Source organism: Cyrtonyx montezumae, unplaced genomic scaffold (assembly GCF_038088225.1).
Source record: "Cyrtonyx montezumae isolate F1298 unplaced genomic scaffold, pur_monq_1.0 scaffold_69, whole genome shotgun sequence".
Classification (NCBI taxonomy): Eukaryota; Metazoa; Chordata; class Aves; order Galliformes; family Odontophoridae; genus Cyrtonyx; species Cyrtonyx montezumae.
The window spans coordinates 150,448-167,296 of record NW_027072077.1 but is presented as its reverse complement, the minus strand read 5'-3'; the positions used below and the strand labels follow the sequence as shown (position 1 = coordinate 167,296).

At 71.5% G+C, this 16,849-nt stretch overlaps 3 protein-coding genes across 3 annotated transcripts; 1 reads left to right on the top strand and 2 right to left on the bottom strand.

The window, feature by feature from the left end:
* The first annotated feature begins 1,634 nt into the window (after positions 1-1,634).
* Positions 1,635-3,611, top strand: LOC136057536 (interleukin-12 subunit beta-like). The gene is made up of 6 exons (XM_065750261.1): positions 1,635-1,704; positions 1,882-2,103; positions 2,495-2,603; positions 2,671-2,852; positions 2,950-3,098; positions 3,459-3,611. The coding sequence occupies exons 1-6, from the start codon at positions 1,635-1,637 to the stop codon at positions 3,609-3,611; spliced, it is 885 nt and encodes a 294-aa protein (XP_065606333.1).
* A 400-nt stretch (positions 3,612-4,011) lies between these two features.
* LOC136057511 (alpha-internexin-like) lies at positions 4,012-5,157 on the bottom strand. Its single transcript, XM_065750230.1, has 3 exons — positions 4,881-5,157; positions 4,477-4,601; positions 4,012-4,409 (listed from the first exon to the last, which is right to left on the bottom strand). Exons 1-3 carry the CDS (start codon positions 5,133-5,135, stop codon positions 4,358-4,360), a joined length of 432 nt encoding a protein of 143 aa, XP_065606302.1. The 5' UTR covers positions 5,136-5,157; the 3' UTR covers positions 4,012-4,357.
* Positions 5,158-6,474: 1,317 nt separating this feature from the next.
* On the bottom strand, positions 6,475-10,492 carry TLX2 (T cell leukemia homeobox 2). Its single transcript, XM_065750235.1, is given in 4 exon segments — positions 6,475-6,722; positions 6,811-7,048; positions 9,281-9,697; positions 9,700-10,492. Coding segments are annotated over 4 exon segments (1,665 nt in total). The 3' UTR covers positions 6,475-6,505.
* Between the last annotated feature and the right edge of the window lie 6,357 nt (positions 10,493-16,849).

Here is a 16,849-nt window from a genome sequence, read left to right as displayed (position 1 = left end):
CCAGCTTTCCCGTGCCCCCCAGGACCATTTTGTGGGCCTAGTGCTACCCCTGCCCCGTGGGTCAGCACACAGTGCGTGGTGCTCTTGCTCACCTCACGCCTCCAATTCTGGGTACCGTGCCACTGCCCCGGTCACGGCAGCGGGCAGCCCTGGCATTTGCATCGGATCTTCCCCTCTGCAGTTCTGCTCTTTTCCCCAGAAGCAGAGGGGAAGCTGCGGTGGGCGGGGGAGGCGGGCAGCCAGCTCCCTGTTCCAGCTCCCCACTCTGCCTTGGGAGGGATGGGGCGACGCTCTGGGGGGAGCTGCTGCAGTCCTTCCCCATCCTCAAGGTCCCCCTTCCTGACCCAGGGGGTTCTCCGGCCCCCAGCAGGTCCCTGTCCTGCATCACTTGGCAGGACCGAGCCTGGGGCCGGCGAGCAGGGGCTGGGGGTCCAGCACAGAGCGTGCTCTGCCCCCCTGCATGCTGCCGGCCCACGCGTGGGGCTCTGCTGTTCCCAAGAAGGGGCCCAGGGATTCCGTCCTCCGTCACTGCACCTCGAAGGCTGAGCGGAAGGGTGGCGGCTGAGCCTCACCACAGCCACATCGGTGCCCGAACTTCCCCCTCACTTTCTAGGAACCCCAGAAATTACGTGATCAGGAGCAATGAGAACAGCCTACGTCCCCTGCCCTCCCCAGCCTGGCACCGCTGTGCCCCCAGGAGGGGAACTGCAGCCACTCCCTGCCCGGGGTCGCTGCCCCTCGTCCCCATCTACCCCAGTTCCTGCCACGCGTTTGCCTCTGTGGCAGTGCTGGAGGGACTCTGAGTGGTGGAAGCTGTCCCTGCTCCCGGCTGGGGACGGCAGCACCTTCCTGCCCTCCATTCTGTACTGTCAGAACGGGGACATTTAACTCTGAGCTATGGGGTTTGTGGTTCCTGTCAGCTGTGGCGGGTCAAGGGCAGCACAGGGGATGCTCCCACCCAGGGGTGCACCCTGCCCCCTCCCCGCTGCTTCTGGGGCCACTGCCAGGGTGCACAGCCCCTGATGGGCACTGCCACGAGTTCGCCCATCCCTTCCCTGCTCCCCTCGAGGTGCTCGCCCTAAAACCCTTCCCCGTGGATCGCAGTTCTGGGGGGCACCCCGTGGCAGCCGGGAACAGGGGAGCTCCAGCACTGCCCCTCTGCCCAGGGCACAGCTCACGGTGTCCCTGCTCCAGGCAGCTCACACCAAGGCCGGCGGGGCTGGAGCCGAGCGCGGGTACCGATCCTCAGCTCCGCCCTGCACCGCTTTCTCCCCTTCTAAGAACTGTGATGCTGCTGTGGTTTACCTTCACCTTGGGGCAGCCCCGCGGGGTCGCAGCTCAGTATATATACGGCAGCTCCCAGCCCTGCAGAGCCAGAGGGAGCAGCGCACGCAGAGGTAGGCGGGGGGGGGGGGGGGGGACCGTGGGGGGGCGACAGGGAGCCGGAAAAGCGCTGCCCCACTCGGGCACTCCCTGCCCGGGGCCGTGCTGGGAAGGGCTGGGAGCTGCGCCCACCGCCCACCGAGCGGGGCTTTCCCCCGGCTCCACTCACTCTGCCCACCCCCGCTGCACCCCGGCACCGCTCCTCCCGGGATCCACCACCGCATCCCCTGACGCTGCCCCTCTCTCCTCAGATGCCGATCCCGGTGCTCCTGGTGTTGTGCGTCGCCCTTACGGACGCCCTGACCGCCTTCCCCCCGAAGTGTGAGTCCAAGGAGGGCTGGGGGGGCTCACAGGGGGACACCCGGTGCGGGGAGGGATGGGGAGTGGATGGGGGGGTGACGGAGCAGGCCCGGGGGCATGGGGCAGGGTGACTGTACCTGGGATGAGGGGTACGCAGCCCCACTGCAGCATGGGTGATAGATTGCGTTTTGTCTCCAGTTCTGGTGGGGAACCTGAACAAAGACGTGGTGGTGAAATGCAACACGTCGAAGCTGCAGGTGGCCTGGACGCAGAACGGGGAGCCAGAGCCCATGGCCGAGCTCCTGGCCGAGGGACGGACTCTCACCATCCTCGGCTTGGACCTGCCCGCCACCGGCAACTACAGCTGCTGGGACGGGGGGGTCCTGCTGGACAGCACCTACGTGGTGGTCGGCAACAGTGGTAGGTGGGGCCAGGGCGATGTGGGATGATGGGGGCACGGGGACAGGGGGGATGCAGGATGATGAGGGCACGAGGACAGGAGAGCAGGGTGGGGAGGGATGAGTGACATTGGGCAGGATGGGGCAGAGACATGGGGTGATGGGGCAGACATGGGGTGATGGGGCAGGGTGGAGACAGACGTGGAGTGATGGGATGGGGTGGGGATGGCTGGAATGAGTGTGGGGGCAGGCGGGGGACCAGGAGGTCTGACACACAGTGCGGGTATGAGGAAGTTCGCGCTGCAGCCTGTGGGCTGGAGGATGCACCCAGGCAGGGCTGCGTGGGACAGTTCGGGGAAGGGGTGCACTCCTCAGCCCCACAAACCCCAACCCGTTATCCCTGGCCCTGTCAGGTGAGGAGGGCAGGAACGTCTCCTGCCAGGCTGAATCCTACCGCGGCTCCTTCCACTGCTCCTGGCTGGGGCCGCACTCCGCGGTCTTCCGCGCCCGCCTCACACACAGGTGGGTACCACAGCCCCCAGCCCCGGCCCCCCCCGGCCCCCTGCGCTCACACTGCCTTCCTGCACAGCAACGGCTCCGTCGGGGACTGGGTGCACGCAGCCGGGCACGGCGGGCGGTTCAGCACCAGCTTCACGGACCCCTCCTTCTGCCCCTTCGCCGAAGAGCTGCGCCCGCTGCAGCTGAGCTTCGAGGGGATCTCTGACACCTCCTTCCTCAACTTCTCCATCCACTTCTTCGTCCGTGATATTGGTGAGCTCAGCCCACAGATGTCCCCAGGGTGGGGGTGCTGGGAAGCCCGGTGGGCCGCAGCCCCACGCTGAGCCCCACTGTGCTCCGCTGCCCACAGTGCGGCCCGACCCCCCGCAGGAGCTGACTGCACGCATGCAGGGGGGGCAGCTCCACCTGGCCTGGGCCCCCCCGGCCTCCTGGTCGCTCCCCAAGTCTTACTTCGCCCTTCTCTACTGGCTGCAGTACGAGCTGCCCAACGGCACGCAGGTAAGGGGCAGGCTGCCCGCAACCCGCTGCCCCCCACCCACCCCACCCTGCTCCCAGCCTCCCCCTGCCCACGCCACTCCAGCCCCAGCCCAGCTCCTATCAGCGCAGCAGCATCGTTAGGAGCAGTGCTCTGTGCTCACAGTCACCAGGGGGGGAGAGGGGAAGGAAGGTTGGAAATTGTCACTCCCAGCTGCCGCCTCTGCTAGCCCCCAAAAACTACCCACATGAGGCATCGCTGCCAAGGGGGGGGAAAGGGGGGAAGAACTGCTGTGCTTCCATCTCCAAGTGCTTCACCTCCAGCTCCTCCGGTGGTGCTGGTGCCCCTCCCCAGGCCGTGATCAGCCCCCCCCCCCTTTGCAGGTTGATGCATTTGTGGAGGGCACTGAGAAGATGAGCCTGCAGGAGCGCGTGCAGCGGGTGCGCATCAGCTGCCAGGACCCCTACACCAACTCCTCGTGGAGCCCCTGGAGCGGGTGGTGGGAGGTGGACACAGCCTGGCTGCGCGGGGGCTGAGGGACAGCAGCCCGGGGTGAAGCAGCCGGAGCCGCCTGCTACCAACATTCCCATCTGTTTGTGTTATATTGAAATGGGTTTTTTGTCTCTGTAAGAGAGCTGAGCTTGGCTTTTTTGTGAGAAACCTCAGTCGGGGTGTGCAGGGGGTCCAGGGGAGGGCTCTGGGCCCTATAACCCTCCCCCATTCCTCACCACCCCCTCAGCATCCTGCAGGGCATGTGGCCAGCAGCTCCAGCTGGGGGCTGTGGAAGGTGGGGATGAGCACAGACCCCACACCCAGGCGGCCCTGGAAGGAAACAGCCCACAGACCGTGCAGCCCCAAGCAGCCCTGGGCACGGCCGCTGCCCCAGTAGCACCCCCACGCACACGGAGCTGCCGCCCCATCACACAGAGGGCTCAGTGCTGGGTAATGCCACGGGGCGTTTATTGAGGTGCTCCCGCGTGGGCCAGGGCCGGGGCTCCAGCCCCGCTGCCGCTCTGGAGAGGCTGGTGTGATTGTGCGGCCCGGGGCGCTGCCCTCCCGGGGAGTGGGGTCCTCCCGGGGGTGTCTGCAGAGCCCAGGGGTCCCCTGGCAAAGGGGTCCCGAAGGACCGGGTTCCAGGAGTCCGGGGGTCCCGTGGCTCGAGAGTGGGAGGTGCTCCCGAGGGGCGGGGGCACAGAGGGCCCCGCAGAGCGGCAGCCCGATGCCGGGAGTCTGGGGGGGACCCAGCAGCGCCCGGTCCCGCAGCAAAATGGATGGGGCCCCGTCACGGCGGTACCACGGCACCCAGGCGCAGCTCTTCCCCTTCCAGCATCTCCCTGCAAGAAAGGGGTCCCGCTGAGCCCCGCGACCGGCGCGCCCCCCAGCCCCGCCCCCTCCCCGTACCGGTACGCGGCGATCTCCGCGTCCAGAGCCATCCGCAGCCGCAGCAGCGCGGGGTACTCCCGCAGGCACCGCGCCATCTCCTGCTCCGCTTCGCCGATCTGCCGCTCCAGCTCCGCCACCCGCTCCTGCCGTCGGGCCGTCAGAGTACCCCGAGACCCCGAGCCGGACCGCGGGACCCCCGCCCCAACCGCTTCCCGGCCCCCGTTGTCCCCGAGCCGCGGCCACACTCCCCACATCCACGACCCCCCACAACCGGGCAGCCACGAACCCCACACTCAGCCCTCCCCAGCCCAAGCGTCTGCACCCCCCCCTTTCTCTAACAACCCACACCGCGCACCGCCCCCTCGCTCCTACCTCCCGGCCACCCCCCCCCGCTCCCCCGAGCACCCGCCCGCGCCCGGTACCTGGTACTTGGCGAGCTCCCCGCTGCGCCGGTCGCGGAGCCCCTCCAGCTGCCGGTGCAGCGCTCCCACGGCCCCGCGCAACGCCTCCACCTCCGCCGCGCGGGCGCGGAGCATCCGCCGGTACCCCGCCGCCTCGGCGCGGGCGCGGAGCACGGCCTCGCCGCCCCGGGAGCCGGGAGAGCAGCGGGGCCCGGGCCAACCCAGCGCGCAGCCCCCGGGGCCGTCCTCCCCCGCTCCGGGGCCGCCCGCGCTCATCCCGGCGGTTCTGCGGCGGCGCGGCGGCGGTTCCCCCCCCCCAACCTCCTCCCGGTCCGACGGACCGCGTCACGGAGCCGCAGCCAATCCCGCCGTCGGAAAACGGGCACCGGCGGCCCCGCCTCCTCCCGGGAGCGCTGCAGGACGCTGCCCGCCCCCGGGGCCGGAACCCAATTGGCTGCGGGACCCGCAGCTCAGCCCCGGCTCCCGGTACCGTCCCGAGGGGTCCCGGTTCCGGAGGCGGACCCCGTGGGTGCCGGCGCACGACGTTCGCGGGGGCGGTTCCCGTACGCCCCGTCGCGTCCCGGCAGCACCACGGACAGCGGGGGCCGCGTCGGGGTCAGGGGGGAGGTCAAGGTCAAGAGCGGGGTCAGGGTTAGGATTGGGGACGGGGCTTCAGCCCCATTCGCAGCGGAGATTCCCCCGTCTGGAGTGCTGGGGAGAGTCCCCAGCTGTCTGAGTCCTGTCCGGGCTGCACCCCGCTGCTGGGACACACGGTGGGAAGGAAGTTTGCTTGGGGGGGGGTCTTGCAGCAGAGGCCCATCAGCATCACTGCCCACATTGTCCACACTGTGCCAGCCCAGAAGTTCAGTCCCACACCGAGATATTGCATGGGGAGGAGGCAGAGGTGGCCCCGGGGCAGCCTCTGGGGGGGCTGCTGCCACATGGGGGGACCCTGTGCCCATTGTCCAGGCCTAGTACTGCAGGGGGGGCCAAGAGCACCGGGAACCCCACCCGTGTGGCCAATATCTCCATCAGTGCTGTGCGCAGGAAACGCCGGGGGCAGCGATGGGACCCCCCCAGCTCAAAGCCAAAGCTGACAGACTCGAACTCATCAGGATAAGACGGCGCTTGGGAGGGACTCTGCCCCCCTCCCCTCAACAAATGGGGCGGCAGTGAGTTTCCAGCACTGGAAATGTGCGACTACAGGGGGATGGCACCCCCGTCCCCGGCTCTGCCCCCCCTGGGCAGGTTGGGCGCTGGGGGACTGTCCAGCACATGGAGCTGCTGACAGGGGTCCAGACCCCGAGGAGCTGCACGGGGTGGGCGGCCTCCCCAGAGGGTCCGGGCTGGCAGAGGCACGTGGGGTGAGGGTGGGAGGGGGCCTGAGCTCAGAGTCCACCCGCCCAGGGCTGCTGCTCTCCCAGGGCAGTGAGAGGGTGCGGACGCAGTGTGGGGAGGGGCTGCTGCTCAGGACAGCACCGGGAAGCAGCAGCCCCCTCCCTGCCGCGGGGTGACGGGGCCTCCTCGCACCCCCCCCCCACCCCCCCCGGGCGGAACCGCCCACTGCCACCTCCCAGCTAGTTCGGGGCCCCCGGGGCCGCGGGGGGAAGGGGAGGGGTGGGGGTCCCCTCTGCCACGCAGCGCCCTCAGACCACGGAGGCCACCCCTGAGACGGACGTCACCTTATTGTCCTCGGCCCAGGGCTGCAGGTTCTGCAGGGCGTACAGCGAGGAGTTGTGCATGCACAGCGGGTCCTGCGGCAGCGGCTGGCTCAGGCTCTTCTGGAAGGCCTCCTGCTGCAGGTGCAGCATCAGCCGGTTGGCCTGCTGCCGCTCCGCCTCGCGCTCCTCCGCCGTCTGCCTCCTGCACAGAGCCCCACGCGCGGGGTGAGGGTCGGGGTGCGGGGACAGCACCGCAGGATGCGGGCGAACCCCCCTCCCCAGCCCGTTACCTCCACTTGGTGCGGCGGTTCTGGAACCAGGTTTTGACCTGAGCGTCCGTCATCTTGAGGGCCTTGGCCAGGGTGGCTCTCTCGGCCGACGCCAGGTACTTCTGGCGGTGGAAGCGCTTCTCCAGCTCGCAGATCTGCACGCGGCTGAAGGAGGTGCGCGGCTTCTTGCGCTTGGGCGGCGTGCGGTTCTGGTACGGGTGCCCGATGCGCCGGGTCGCCGCGAAGGGCGAGAGCGCGGCTGTGGGCACAGGGGGGTGAGCGGCCGCGTGGGGCGGGGGGAGCGCGGCACTGCCCCCTCCCACACTTTGGCTGCCGGTGGGGAACGGGGCCGAGGGCATCGTCAGGCAGCGCTGAGCCCACATGGAACGTGGGCTGAGCAGAGCGGGGAGGGGGTGAGGAGGGAGACCCCTCGTCCTGGTCCTACTGACAGAGGACACGCGGCGCTGCTCAGTGTGGTGAGGGGGCTCACGTGCACCTCCCTACTGTGGCTCTGACTGCTCCCCGAGCCTGAAGGAGGACCCCAGGCCTCACCGAGCAGCACAGTGGGTCCACTCCCAGGGTCATCGCAGGGCTCCGGGCAGCACAAACCCGGCCCCGCTCCCAGCACCGCGCCGTGCCGCGGCCCCACCAGCTCCCGGCACTCCCCGCAGAGGAGAGGGGACCCGGAGGCCACCGGAGGCGGCTGATGTCTCCTTCCCTTCGCACGCAGCAGCCTCTGGGATGGCTGCGCTGCAGCTGCCGGGGGTGGGGGGCTGGGAGGGGGCTGCCACCTCCCACAAGGACGCGGGGAAGGGGTCACGGGAGCGTCAGGGCAGCAAAGGGGCAGGAGGAGGACGGAGTAACCCACGGCTGAGCAACAGCTCCAGGACACCACAGCCATTGCCAACACCGCACAGCATGGGCAGCGCTGCACCAATGGGACCGCCACGGGGCCCCGGCACCCCACGCTTGTGGGGCGCAGGGCTGACCCTATAGCAGGCCCCAGGGACAGACCGTCTATTCCCCGCACCCCATAGCGTGCTGGGAAGGCATCTGCCCGCAGCGGGGGTGGAAGCACTCGATGCAGGTGGAGCCACGCAGTTGGGGAGGGATGGACGGATGCCCCCGCGCCCCCTCCCCACATGGGGCGGCCCCTCACTGCAAACAGATGCCGACAGCCCCAAGACCACCCCAAGGCTCCAGCGCTGAGTGATGGCCACGGCTGGGAGACCCCGTGCCGGGGAGGGGCCGCCATGTCCCCCCACCACTGGCGCCAGTCAGGAGACGGGGACGTCACCGCCAGCCATGCGTGGGGACGGCGCTCCATCACCAACGGGTGGGCCGGGAGGTGAACCTGGCTCTGCTGGTGCCTGGGATGGGGCCCCATACCCCCAGACCTCCCACCCCACAGCGCCCAGCCCTCGCAGCCCCCGCAGCCCCGGCCTCATCCACCGCCCTCGTCCCCATACAAGGCCGTGCTGCAGACGTGGCAGTGCCGCCATCTTGGGAAGGAGCTGCACTGAGCCACGCTCACAGCCCCACGCTCGCCCCACCGGCACCCAGCACCGGGCACCAGCGCCAGCACCCAGCACCCTCATCTCAGCACCAGCACAGCACCCCGCACACGGCCCCATGGTCAGCACCGTGCCCCACCACCCTCCCCAGCGCTCCATCACACCCCAGCCATGGCTTTGCCCCAAACCCGGCATCCAGCAACCCCACATCCATCCCCGGACACACACACACACATCTCTGCACATCCCGCACAGCCCCATCCTCCTCCCATCACAGCCCACAGCCCAACACAATGACCACTGCACAGCACAGGCTCGCAGCCGCGCCAGCACCTCCCTGCCAGCCCCACAAGCAGCCCCCACCACGGCCCCAGATGCCCCACAGCACAGACCCCCAGTTTCACAGGCACCCACAGTGTGGGCTCACAGCCCCACTGCCACCCCACAGCACGGGCCCCCAACCCCACAGACACCGCACGGTGTGTGCTCCCCACGCAGCCCCATTCCCGCACACGGGCAGCTGTCCCCGTGCACCCCACGCAGGCTCCTCACTCCCCATTCCCGCACACGGCCTCCCCCCTCCCGGTGGGACCGGGCCCGGTTCTTACATCTCGGTGCTGCAGAGCCCGAGCCCGCGGCCAAAGCGCGATGGGATTTCCCGGAGCACCGCAGGGAGCGGCCGCCGCAAAGCTCCGGCCCCACCGGGAACCGGGAACCGGAGCCCCGACGGCGGCGGCTTCCCGGTGCGCAGTGCCGCGGCGGTTCGGCGGGATCCCGGTCCCGGCGCGGCAACCGCTCGGCGGCTCCGCGGCCCCACGCGCGGCACCGGCGGAGCGCGGCCGCTTCCAGCGCAGCGGAGCCCGGCGCGGACGGTCCCCCCCCCCCGCTCTGAGCCGCCGCGCCCGCTCCGCTCCCGCTCCCGTTCGGCCGCTCCGCGCCGTCGGGGCCGCCGAGAGCCGTCGGAGCGGAGCGCTCACCTGAGAGCCGGTCCTTGGCGATGCGCCGCGTGGTCTCCATCCAGGGGAAGGTGAGCCCCGACAGCCCCGGCACCGGCGGCGGCGCGGCGGGAGGTGCGGGCGGCGCGGGTCGGTGCGCGGGGACGCGGATGACCCCGGCGGGCGGCGCGGCGGGCGCGGGGGTCACGTTCACGCTCACGTTCATGCTCATGTTGAGGTTGTAGGACCCGAGCGAGCAGGCGGGGCCGTAGCCGCCGCCGTACAGCCCGGGGTAGTCGGGCTCTCCCGCAGCCCGCGCCGGCCCCGCACCGCCCGGGGGCTCGGGGCCGCTGAGGATCTGGTCGATGCCGAAGCTGATGGGCTCGTGGGGAGCGGGGGCCGCGCCGCCGCCCTCCCGCGCCAGCGCCGCCGCCTCCATGGCCCCGCCGCGCTCAGAGTCGGGGCATCGCGGGGCCGCCTAGGCGCGGGGGGCGGCCGCGGGCTGCGGGGCGCTGCGGGGGGGGCGGCGGGCGGCGGGCGGTGGCCGAGGCCGGGGCAGGGAGTGGGGCATGGCCCGCGGCGGAGGCGGCTGCTGGCGGCCGCGGGCTGCGGGCTGCGGGGCGCGGCGGGGCCCCCCGGCTGCACGCGCTTTTCTGCCCCGCTCCATCTGGAGCTGCCAAAATCTCGGCCGCCCGCCCGCTGATTGGCGGCCGCGCCCCGTGATGGACAGCCCGCGCCCTCAGGGGCGGGGGCTCGCGCATCCCGGAGCCACGCCCCGGCACCGGCCCCCTCCCCGGCCTCGACACCGGGCCCTCCGCCCCACCACAAACCCCCCCGGCCCGGCCCTCGGACCGCCGGGAACCCCCGCGGCTCGGCGCGGGCAGCGCGTCTCCGGGGTCGCCCGTAGGGGACCGTCGGAAGAGCCGCGGTGGGGGGGAGGAGGCGCGTCCCGGTCCCCGCAGCCCGGAGAGCCGCCGGGCTCGGAGCAGTGAAACGACAGCGGGGTCCCACCGTGACATCGGACAGCGACAGGACGCACCCCCACGTACCGCCCTGTCCCGTCGCTGCCCGCAGCCCCGCAGCCGGCCGGGCACGGTGCCGTCGGCGCGCACGGACGGCAGCACCGGGGCCGCCACCTGTCCTTCCCCGCCGTGCCGGGGCCGCTCCGTTCTCCGGGCGGAGACCTCTGCGGGTCCCGAGGCGCACAGAGCGGCCCCGGCGCCGTGATGCGTTCACGCGGGGCCGCTCCCGCATCCCGGAGCGCTCCGGTGCTTCGCTCCCCGCAGCCGCCGCTGTCCGCGCTGTCCGACCGCGGCCCCTCCGACCCCGCACCAAACAGACCCCGCGCCCGCCGTTCCCATCGCCGCTCCGGTTACCGCGGACCCGCGGGTGGCGACATCGCGCACCCGCGTCCCACGGCCACTCTGCTCCGGTGTCACCGAGCCCAGAGCCGGGCCCCTTCGCGACGCTCGTGTCCGGCAGAGGTTGCCCCGGGCTCGGCCCCCACCCGCACACCGTGCACGCATCGGGAAGTCGCGGCCAACGCGGGACAGCGCGGACCGGGCCGGGCCGGGGCCGCGGGTTCGGTGGGTCCGGGCCATTGGGTGCCGGGCCCCGGTTCAGGGCGAGGGCGGCGGGTCACGTCCCCAGGGTAAGGGCCGGCGCGGGAGGGGCCGCCCGTCCGCCCTGGCGCCACCGGTCTGGGGCAAATGACATTACCGGGGCTGCGCCTGTAAATCACGGCGGCACCGGGAGCAGCAGCTGCTGCGCCCCGGGGGCACGGCTCGGCCCGGGGGCACCGCAGGGCTCGGGGGCACCGGGCCCAGCGGGACGCGCTGCCGTGGCTGCTCCCCGGGGCGTGGGGCCGCGGCACCGCTGCTGTGCTGGGTGCTGCGTGGGGACACACACACACACACACCACGCACACCCCACGGTGGGACTGAGCCTGCACACGTGTGTTTGCGCACCCTGTAGAGCGGCGCAGCGTGGATACACACACAGCTGAGCTCACACCCATCTCCGCGCCACTGCACCGCCCCACGCGTGCACACCCACAGCTGCACGCAGCCCACGGCTCAGCACAACTGTACACGCATGCACAGAGCAGCGCCAGGGCACGCACACGAGCGGCCACAGCACACCCACACACAATGCCCGGAGCTGTGCTCATCCCCGCTGCTCGCACACGCACCCCACGCAGGACCCCACAGTCTCCTCCCGCCGTGCCAGCACAACCCCCCCGCGTACACACGCGCACGTCCCACCCCACGTTGGCACAGCGCGGATCCCCGCACCCCCACGTGGGAGCTCCCCACTGCCAACGGTGCGGGCCCCGCGCGCGTGGGGGTGGGGGGGGAGTCATACTGCGTGTCGACCCACGGTACCGCGGCCCGCAGGTGCGGGGAGGAAACGCGTCGTGCCGGGGGAGGGGGCGGGCGGCAGCGGGTTAATTAAACCGAGAGCGGCAGGCAGCTGTGTGGAAGCGCCCAGGGGCTGGAATGCTGCGCGGTCCGGGAGATGGATTGGGGGGCAGGGGACGTCCTCCCCGGCACCGCCACCTCCGCCCCGCGCCCGCGGGAGCTGCAGAGCGGGGCCCCGCCGCGGTGCTCACCGACCCCGACCCCTTCGGGGCGGGAGCCGGAGCCGGGGGCGATGCGGGGTCTGGCGGTGGTGGGGATCGGGGCGGCACGCGGGGCGAGGACCCGGGAGGAGCCCTGAGCCCCCGGGCAGCGCTGCAACAGAGGGTGCTCAGCGGGTCCGGTTCGGGGGCTCTTTTTTCAGGGGTCCCCGCAGGTCCCAGGGCCGCCCCGTCGGCATCTCCCGGTCTCACTGCTCCCGTCTGCGCCGTGACCGCCGCCGGGCTGCCCCGCGGCTCTGCCCGGAGTCCGAGCGCTGCGCGCACCGCGGGGCCCGGCTGATGGCAGCGGGGGGACGAGGCGGAGGGGCACTCGCACGGACCGAGGCGGAAAATCGGCCCTCAGACCCACGACGCCGTGGCTGCCGGGGCTGCACCCCGCGTCCCGCTGCCCCGCGGCACCCCGCAGCCCGAGACACAGCCGTGGGGAAGGACGCACGGGTCCCGCGGCCCGTCCCGCAACCCCACGCGGCGACGGGCGCTTTCCACGGCTCTCCCGTCTCTGCAGCCGATCCCCGCAGAGCCTCAGCCCGTACCCCCTCACCCCCACCCCCCCCCCGCCTTCGGGCACCGCCGCTCTACAGCTGACGGAGACCCGCAGCCCCTGCCGGGCTCGGGCGCTCTGCCGGGGGGGGTAGGAGCGTGTAACGCGGGTCCCCGCCCGCCCCTCACCGCCGACGGCCGCTCCAGCGCGCGGCAATTAAGCGGCGGAGGCCTGGCCGGGCCCCACGTTACCACCGGGAGCTGCTGCCAAGCCGTCCTCTCCCGCCCGCTCCCCCTCTAATCTCATTATCGCTGGACGTCCCCTTCTTCCTCCCGCTTCCCCCCCAAACCCGCTGGCAAACTGTAGGGACAGTCAGCTCCTCTCTGGCTGCTGGGTTAATTCTGGGCTAATTAGATGAAGCCAGCCCAGATTGGATTACTTTAGCCTGCATTTGGTCCTCCAGTCCTTGACTTGCGGCTCCCGTGGGAGCTGCTGGCGCCTCCTGCCTCAATCAGACACTTCTTAACCGCATGAAACACTCCCGGTGCCCCGCACCCGCCGGCCCCGGGCCGGGCGCTGGCAGCCGCTGGGTGCGGGGGTGACGCGGTGGCACGCACGCCCTCTTCGCTCCCCCCGGCAACGAGGGGCAGAGCCGGGCCGGGCCGGGCCGGGCCGGACCCCTCGGGCAGCTGCACCGCGCAGCCACGGCCCCGCACACCGGGCCCCGTCGCACCGCGCCCCGACGGCCGAAGCCGCCACGCTCGGACGTCACCGCGGTGACCGTCGGCGTCTGCGCAGCGCCCTCGGGGAGGAGCTCGGTGTGACGGGGAGCGGTGCGCGTCGGCCCCGCGCTGCGTGGGTGCGCTCCCCGCAGGGCTGCGGCCACGGGGCGGGGCGGGGGACGCGGGGATGAGGCTGGGGGCGGAACGCGGAGCTCCGGGCAGGGAGCAGCGTGGGGCACCGCGGTCCCCCCACGTCCCAATCCGGCAGCTCCGTGGGAGCCGAGAAGGGGACGGGAGGCGCGGGGGACGGGGCGGAACACGTCCCCCTGTCCTAAGGGGTGCGGGAGGGACTCCGCTGCAGTCAGCGGGGTCGACAGCCGAGGTTGCAAAGCTTCCGTGGGGCTGACAGCATCAGGGCGTGGGGCTGCGGCCGTGGGCGGGACGCTGTAGGAGCGGGAAAGGGGGGAGGGTGCGCGGCCCCCGGTCCTGCAGCGTGTGCGGCTCCCGCTGCCTCATCCCCGCGGGGGTCGGGCGGTTCTGGGGGAAGCGGTACCCCCACCCTCTGCCCCTCCTCCTCCCCCCGAGGCTGCGGGCTCTGCCCGGCGGGACGGGGCTGCACGGGCCGGGGGCTGCCGGTGCCCGCAGCTCTCGCTGCCTCGGGGCCGTTGACAGAAACCGTCGCTCAGAACCTCGTTATCAAAGGCCGAGGGCAGGTAATTGGATTCCGCAAATCCAATCAGGTGCATTAGGCAGGGAGTTCAGTCCATAACCAGTGCCCAGCCCCCGCCCGAGCCCCCCGCCCCGCGCCCAGCGCCCGCGCTGCCACGACCCTCCCGGCGCCGGCCGCCCCCGGAGCCCCCCAGCACCGGGACTCGCGGGGATGGTTCTGGTGTGGGGCGGGTCCTGGTGCGGAGCCGGGGACCCCGCGCTAAGGCCAGGAAGGGGCCGGGGGCACCGGAGGTGACAGCGGGATGGACCCGCGATGCCCCCCCGGCCCGAAGCTCCCCAGCCCTGTGCCATCCCGAGTGTGCCGGGCTCAGCGCAGTGTCCCCGCGCCGGGCAGGGCCCGCCCCGCACCCCAGGGCCGGGAAAGCCCCCGCAGCTCTTACCAGAAGGAGCCGCCCAACGCCGCACGGCGGAAATGGAGCTGAATATTTGAGCAGATCTCCGCTAAAAGCCCCGGGCCGCCCGCCCCGCGGAGCTCAGGGGTACATTAATTATGTATCTGCGGATGGAGCCGCGCGGCCCCGCGGTGCCAGGCTGCAAACAGTCGGTCCCCACTGCCGCCCTCAGCCCCACTCGGACCCCCTCCCCGGGGCACCGCTCCTCGGCCGCGCTCCTGCCCGGCGCGGCACTGCCGTGTGCCGGGAGGTGTCCGGGCACGAGCACACACTGTGCGTGGGGTGATGGGCGCTCTGGGCACGGCGGCGTGCAGCGCAGACGGCGCGTTTGCACCACGAGGGTGCGGGGAGTGGGTGCACCGAGGACCATCACTGAGTCCAACTGTCAGCCCGTGGCCGTGGGGGCCGTGGGGCCGCGTCCCCCCGCTGCGATGCTCGGTGCTGGCGCTGCCGCAGTGCCCACGCTCGGCACAGTGCTGCTGCTGTCGGTGCGCTGCCGGTGCTCGGCCCGGTGTCGGCTCACGGTGCAGGACGGTGCTGGCAGTGAGTGATGCTGCTTGGCCCCAGGGCTGCGCTGGCCCAGCTGTGACCCTCGCAGCCCCCCGGCACGGCCGTCCCTCCCAGGAACTGCTCCTGGCAGGTACAAATGGGACCGGGCCCTCCCGCGCCCTCCCCACACACGGGCGGTCACCCCGGCCCCGGCCTCATTTCTCACCGCCCAGCAAGGACGGGGTCGGGGATGGGGCAGGCTCCAACCGGCAGCGGAGGGGCTCTCACGGCCCCACGGGCCCCCTGGAGCGCCCGGATTCCCCTTCTGGGCTGGGGGTGCTGGAGCACGGCCGGAAGGGGCGGGGGGGACGGCTGACGGCACAGCGAAACGCCGAGGCTGAAGGGCTACAGTGGGGCCGGACTGGATGACAGAGACGTGGGAAGGCGAGCCAGCCTGCCAGCGGGTTAGGGCCAAACTGGGCTGACTGGGATGTGCAGGAGCTGAAGTGGCTGAGCCCACAGCTGTGACCACGACCGGGGTTCAGGGAGTCTGGTCAGGACGAGGAGGAGCTGGGTGGACCAGCACCGGGACCCAGCGCACCCACGGGTCGGTGTGATGGGGGATGTGTGCGGCACACGGACCGGTGTCAGATCAACACAGCTCCACCGGATCTTACACCGCCCGGTCCCGCACACCCGATGGACGAGCGGAGGGCACACGGCTCCTCCGGGTACCGTGGGGGTGCCACGCAACCACGGCCCTGCCCCGCCCCGCCGAGCCCGGACCGGAGCAACAGAGCGGAGCCGGTGCAGGTCCCTGGCTGCCCCGTGCTCCGTGCACGGCCCCGCTGCCCGCGGCCCCGGTAGCCGTCATCGTGGCTCTGCTCGAGTTGAACGGCACCCCGATCCCGACCCCCCCACCCCCACGCACCGTGCAGGGGCCGCCCCGCAACGCCGGGCGCCCGCTCCGGGTCCCACGGGGCCGCGCCGTCTGCCCGCCCCGGCCCCGGCCCCGGCGGCTCCCCAGGCAGCACTTGTTGCTGGGGATTGCAGCAATAATCGTAACCGTAACGAGCCATTACGGCCGTTAACAGCTTCTGCTTTGCATTAGCGGGGCCGCTCCTTCCCCTCCAGAGCCCTGATCCAATCACCCCCATTAGCGCGGCTCCAGGCTCCGGCTGCTGCGCCGGGGAGACCGCCCGGCCCCAGCAGTGCCCCCCGGCCCCGCACCCCCATCCCCTCGCACCCCCATCCCCTCGCACCCCCATCCCCTCGCTCCCACTGCCCCCCATAAACCCACCCCTCCACCCCTCTTGCGCTCAGCCCCCACTCCTGCGCAGCTGCCCGCTGTGCCCACGGCCGGCACGAGGGCTGCCCCACGGGAGCCCCCGGCCCCCCACATGGCACAGTAAGGCCGCGGGGGGACCTCGCCTCGGGCATTCAGGCCGCCCCTGCCCACATCGGGTCCCCCATCAGTGCAACCACACCGCTGAACCCTCACCCTCTGCCCTCCGACGGCCCCGTTCCCCCCCCATCCCATACACCCCAGTGCCCCACTGAGGCTGTTCCCACCCCACTCAGGACACTCCTTCCACTGGCTGCAGCAGTCCCCCCCCCTCCCATCAGTGCCCTTGCACTGCTGAACCCACGCTCTGCCCTGAGGGACCCACGTTCCCCTGTCTCATTATCTCAGGCCCCTCATTCCCCTCATTCCCCATTCCCCAGGACCATTTCACCCTCAGCCCCCACTCATCAACCACAGTGCCCCCATTTGCTCGCAGGTTAACTCCAGTCCCGCCCATTCCCCCCTCGCTCCCCATTCAACCTAGTGCCCCATTCATTCATGGTTCCCCCCCATTTCCCCCTGTCCCATTCCCCCGGACCCCTCATTCCCTTTATACTCCATCTCCCAGGACCCCATTCCTCCTCGGCCCCCGTTCACCCCCAGGACCCCATTACCCCCACGACCGCAGCAGTGCCCTCATTCGCTCACGCACGGCCCCCCCCACTCATTCACCCCTCTTACCCCCACTCACCCCAGTTCATCCCATTCACCCCAGTCACCCCAGTGACCCTATTCATCCATGTATTCTTCCTGGCTCCCCTTATTCATTCTCCCCTGTTCCTCCATTCATCTCCCCCGGTTCTCCCCATTCCTTC

Bases quoted from the DNA above. Each gene is read 5' to 3' on its own strand.
- LOC136057536 (XM_065750261.1), top strand. From the start codon at position 1,635: ATGCCGATCCCGGTGCTCCTGGTGTTGTGCGTCGCCCTTACGGACGCC. The intron at 1,705-1,881 runs GTGAGTCCAAGG...TTTTGTCTCCAG, and splicing joins GACCGCCTTCCCCCCGAAGT to TTCTGGTGGGGAACCTGAAC. The intron at 3,099-3,458 runs GTAAGGGGCAGG...CCCCCTTTGCAG, and splicing joins AGCTGCCCAACGGCACGCAG to GTTGATGCATTTGTGGAGGG.
- LOC136057511 (XM_065750230.1), bottom strand. From the start codon at position 5,135: ATGAGCGCGGGCGGCCCCGGAGCGGGGGAGGACGGCCCCGGGGGCTGC. The intron at 4,602-4,880 runs GTACCGGGCGCG...GCCCGACGGCAG, and splicing joins GGGAGCTCGCCAAGTACCAG to GAGCGGGTGGCGGAGCTGGA. The intron at 4,410-4,476 runs GTACGGGGAGGG...CCTTTCTTGCAG, and splicing joins GCGGAGATCGCCGCGTACCG to GGAGATGCTGGAAGGGGAAG.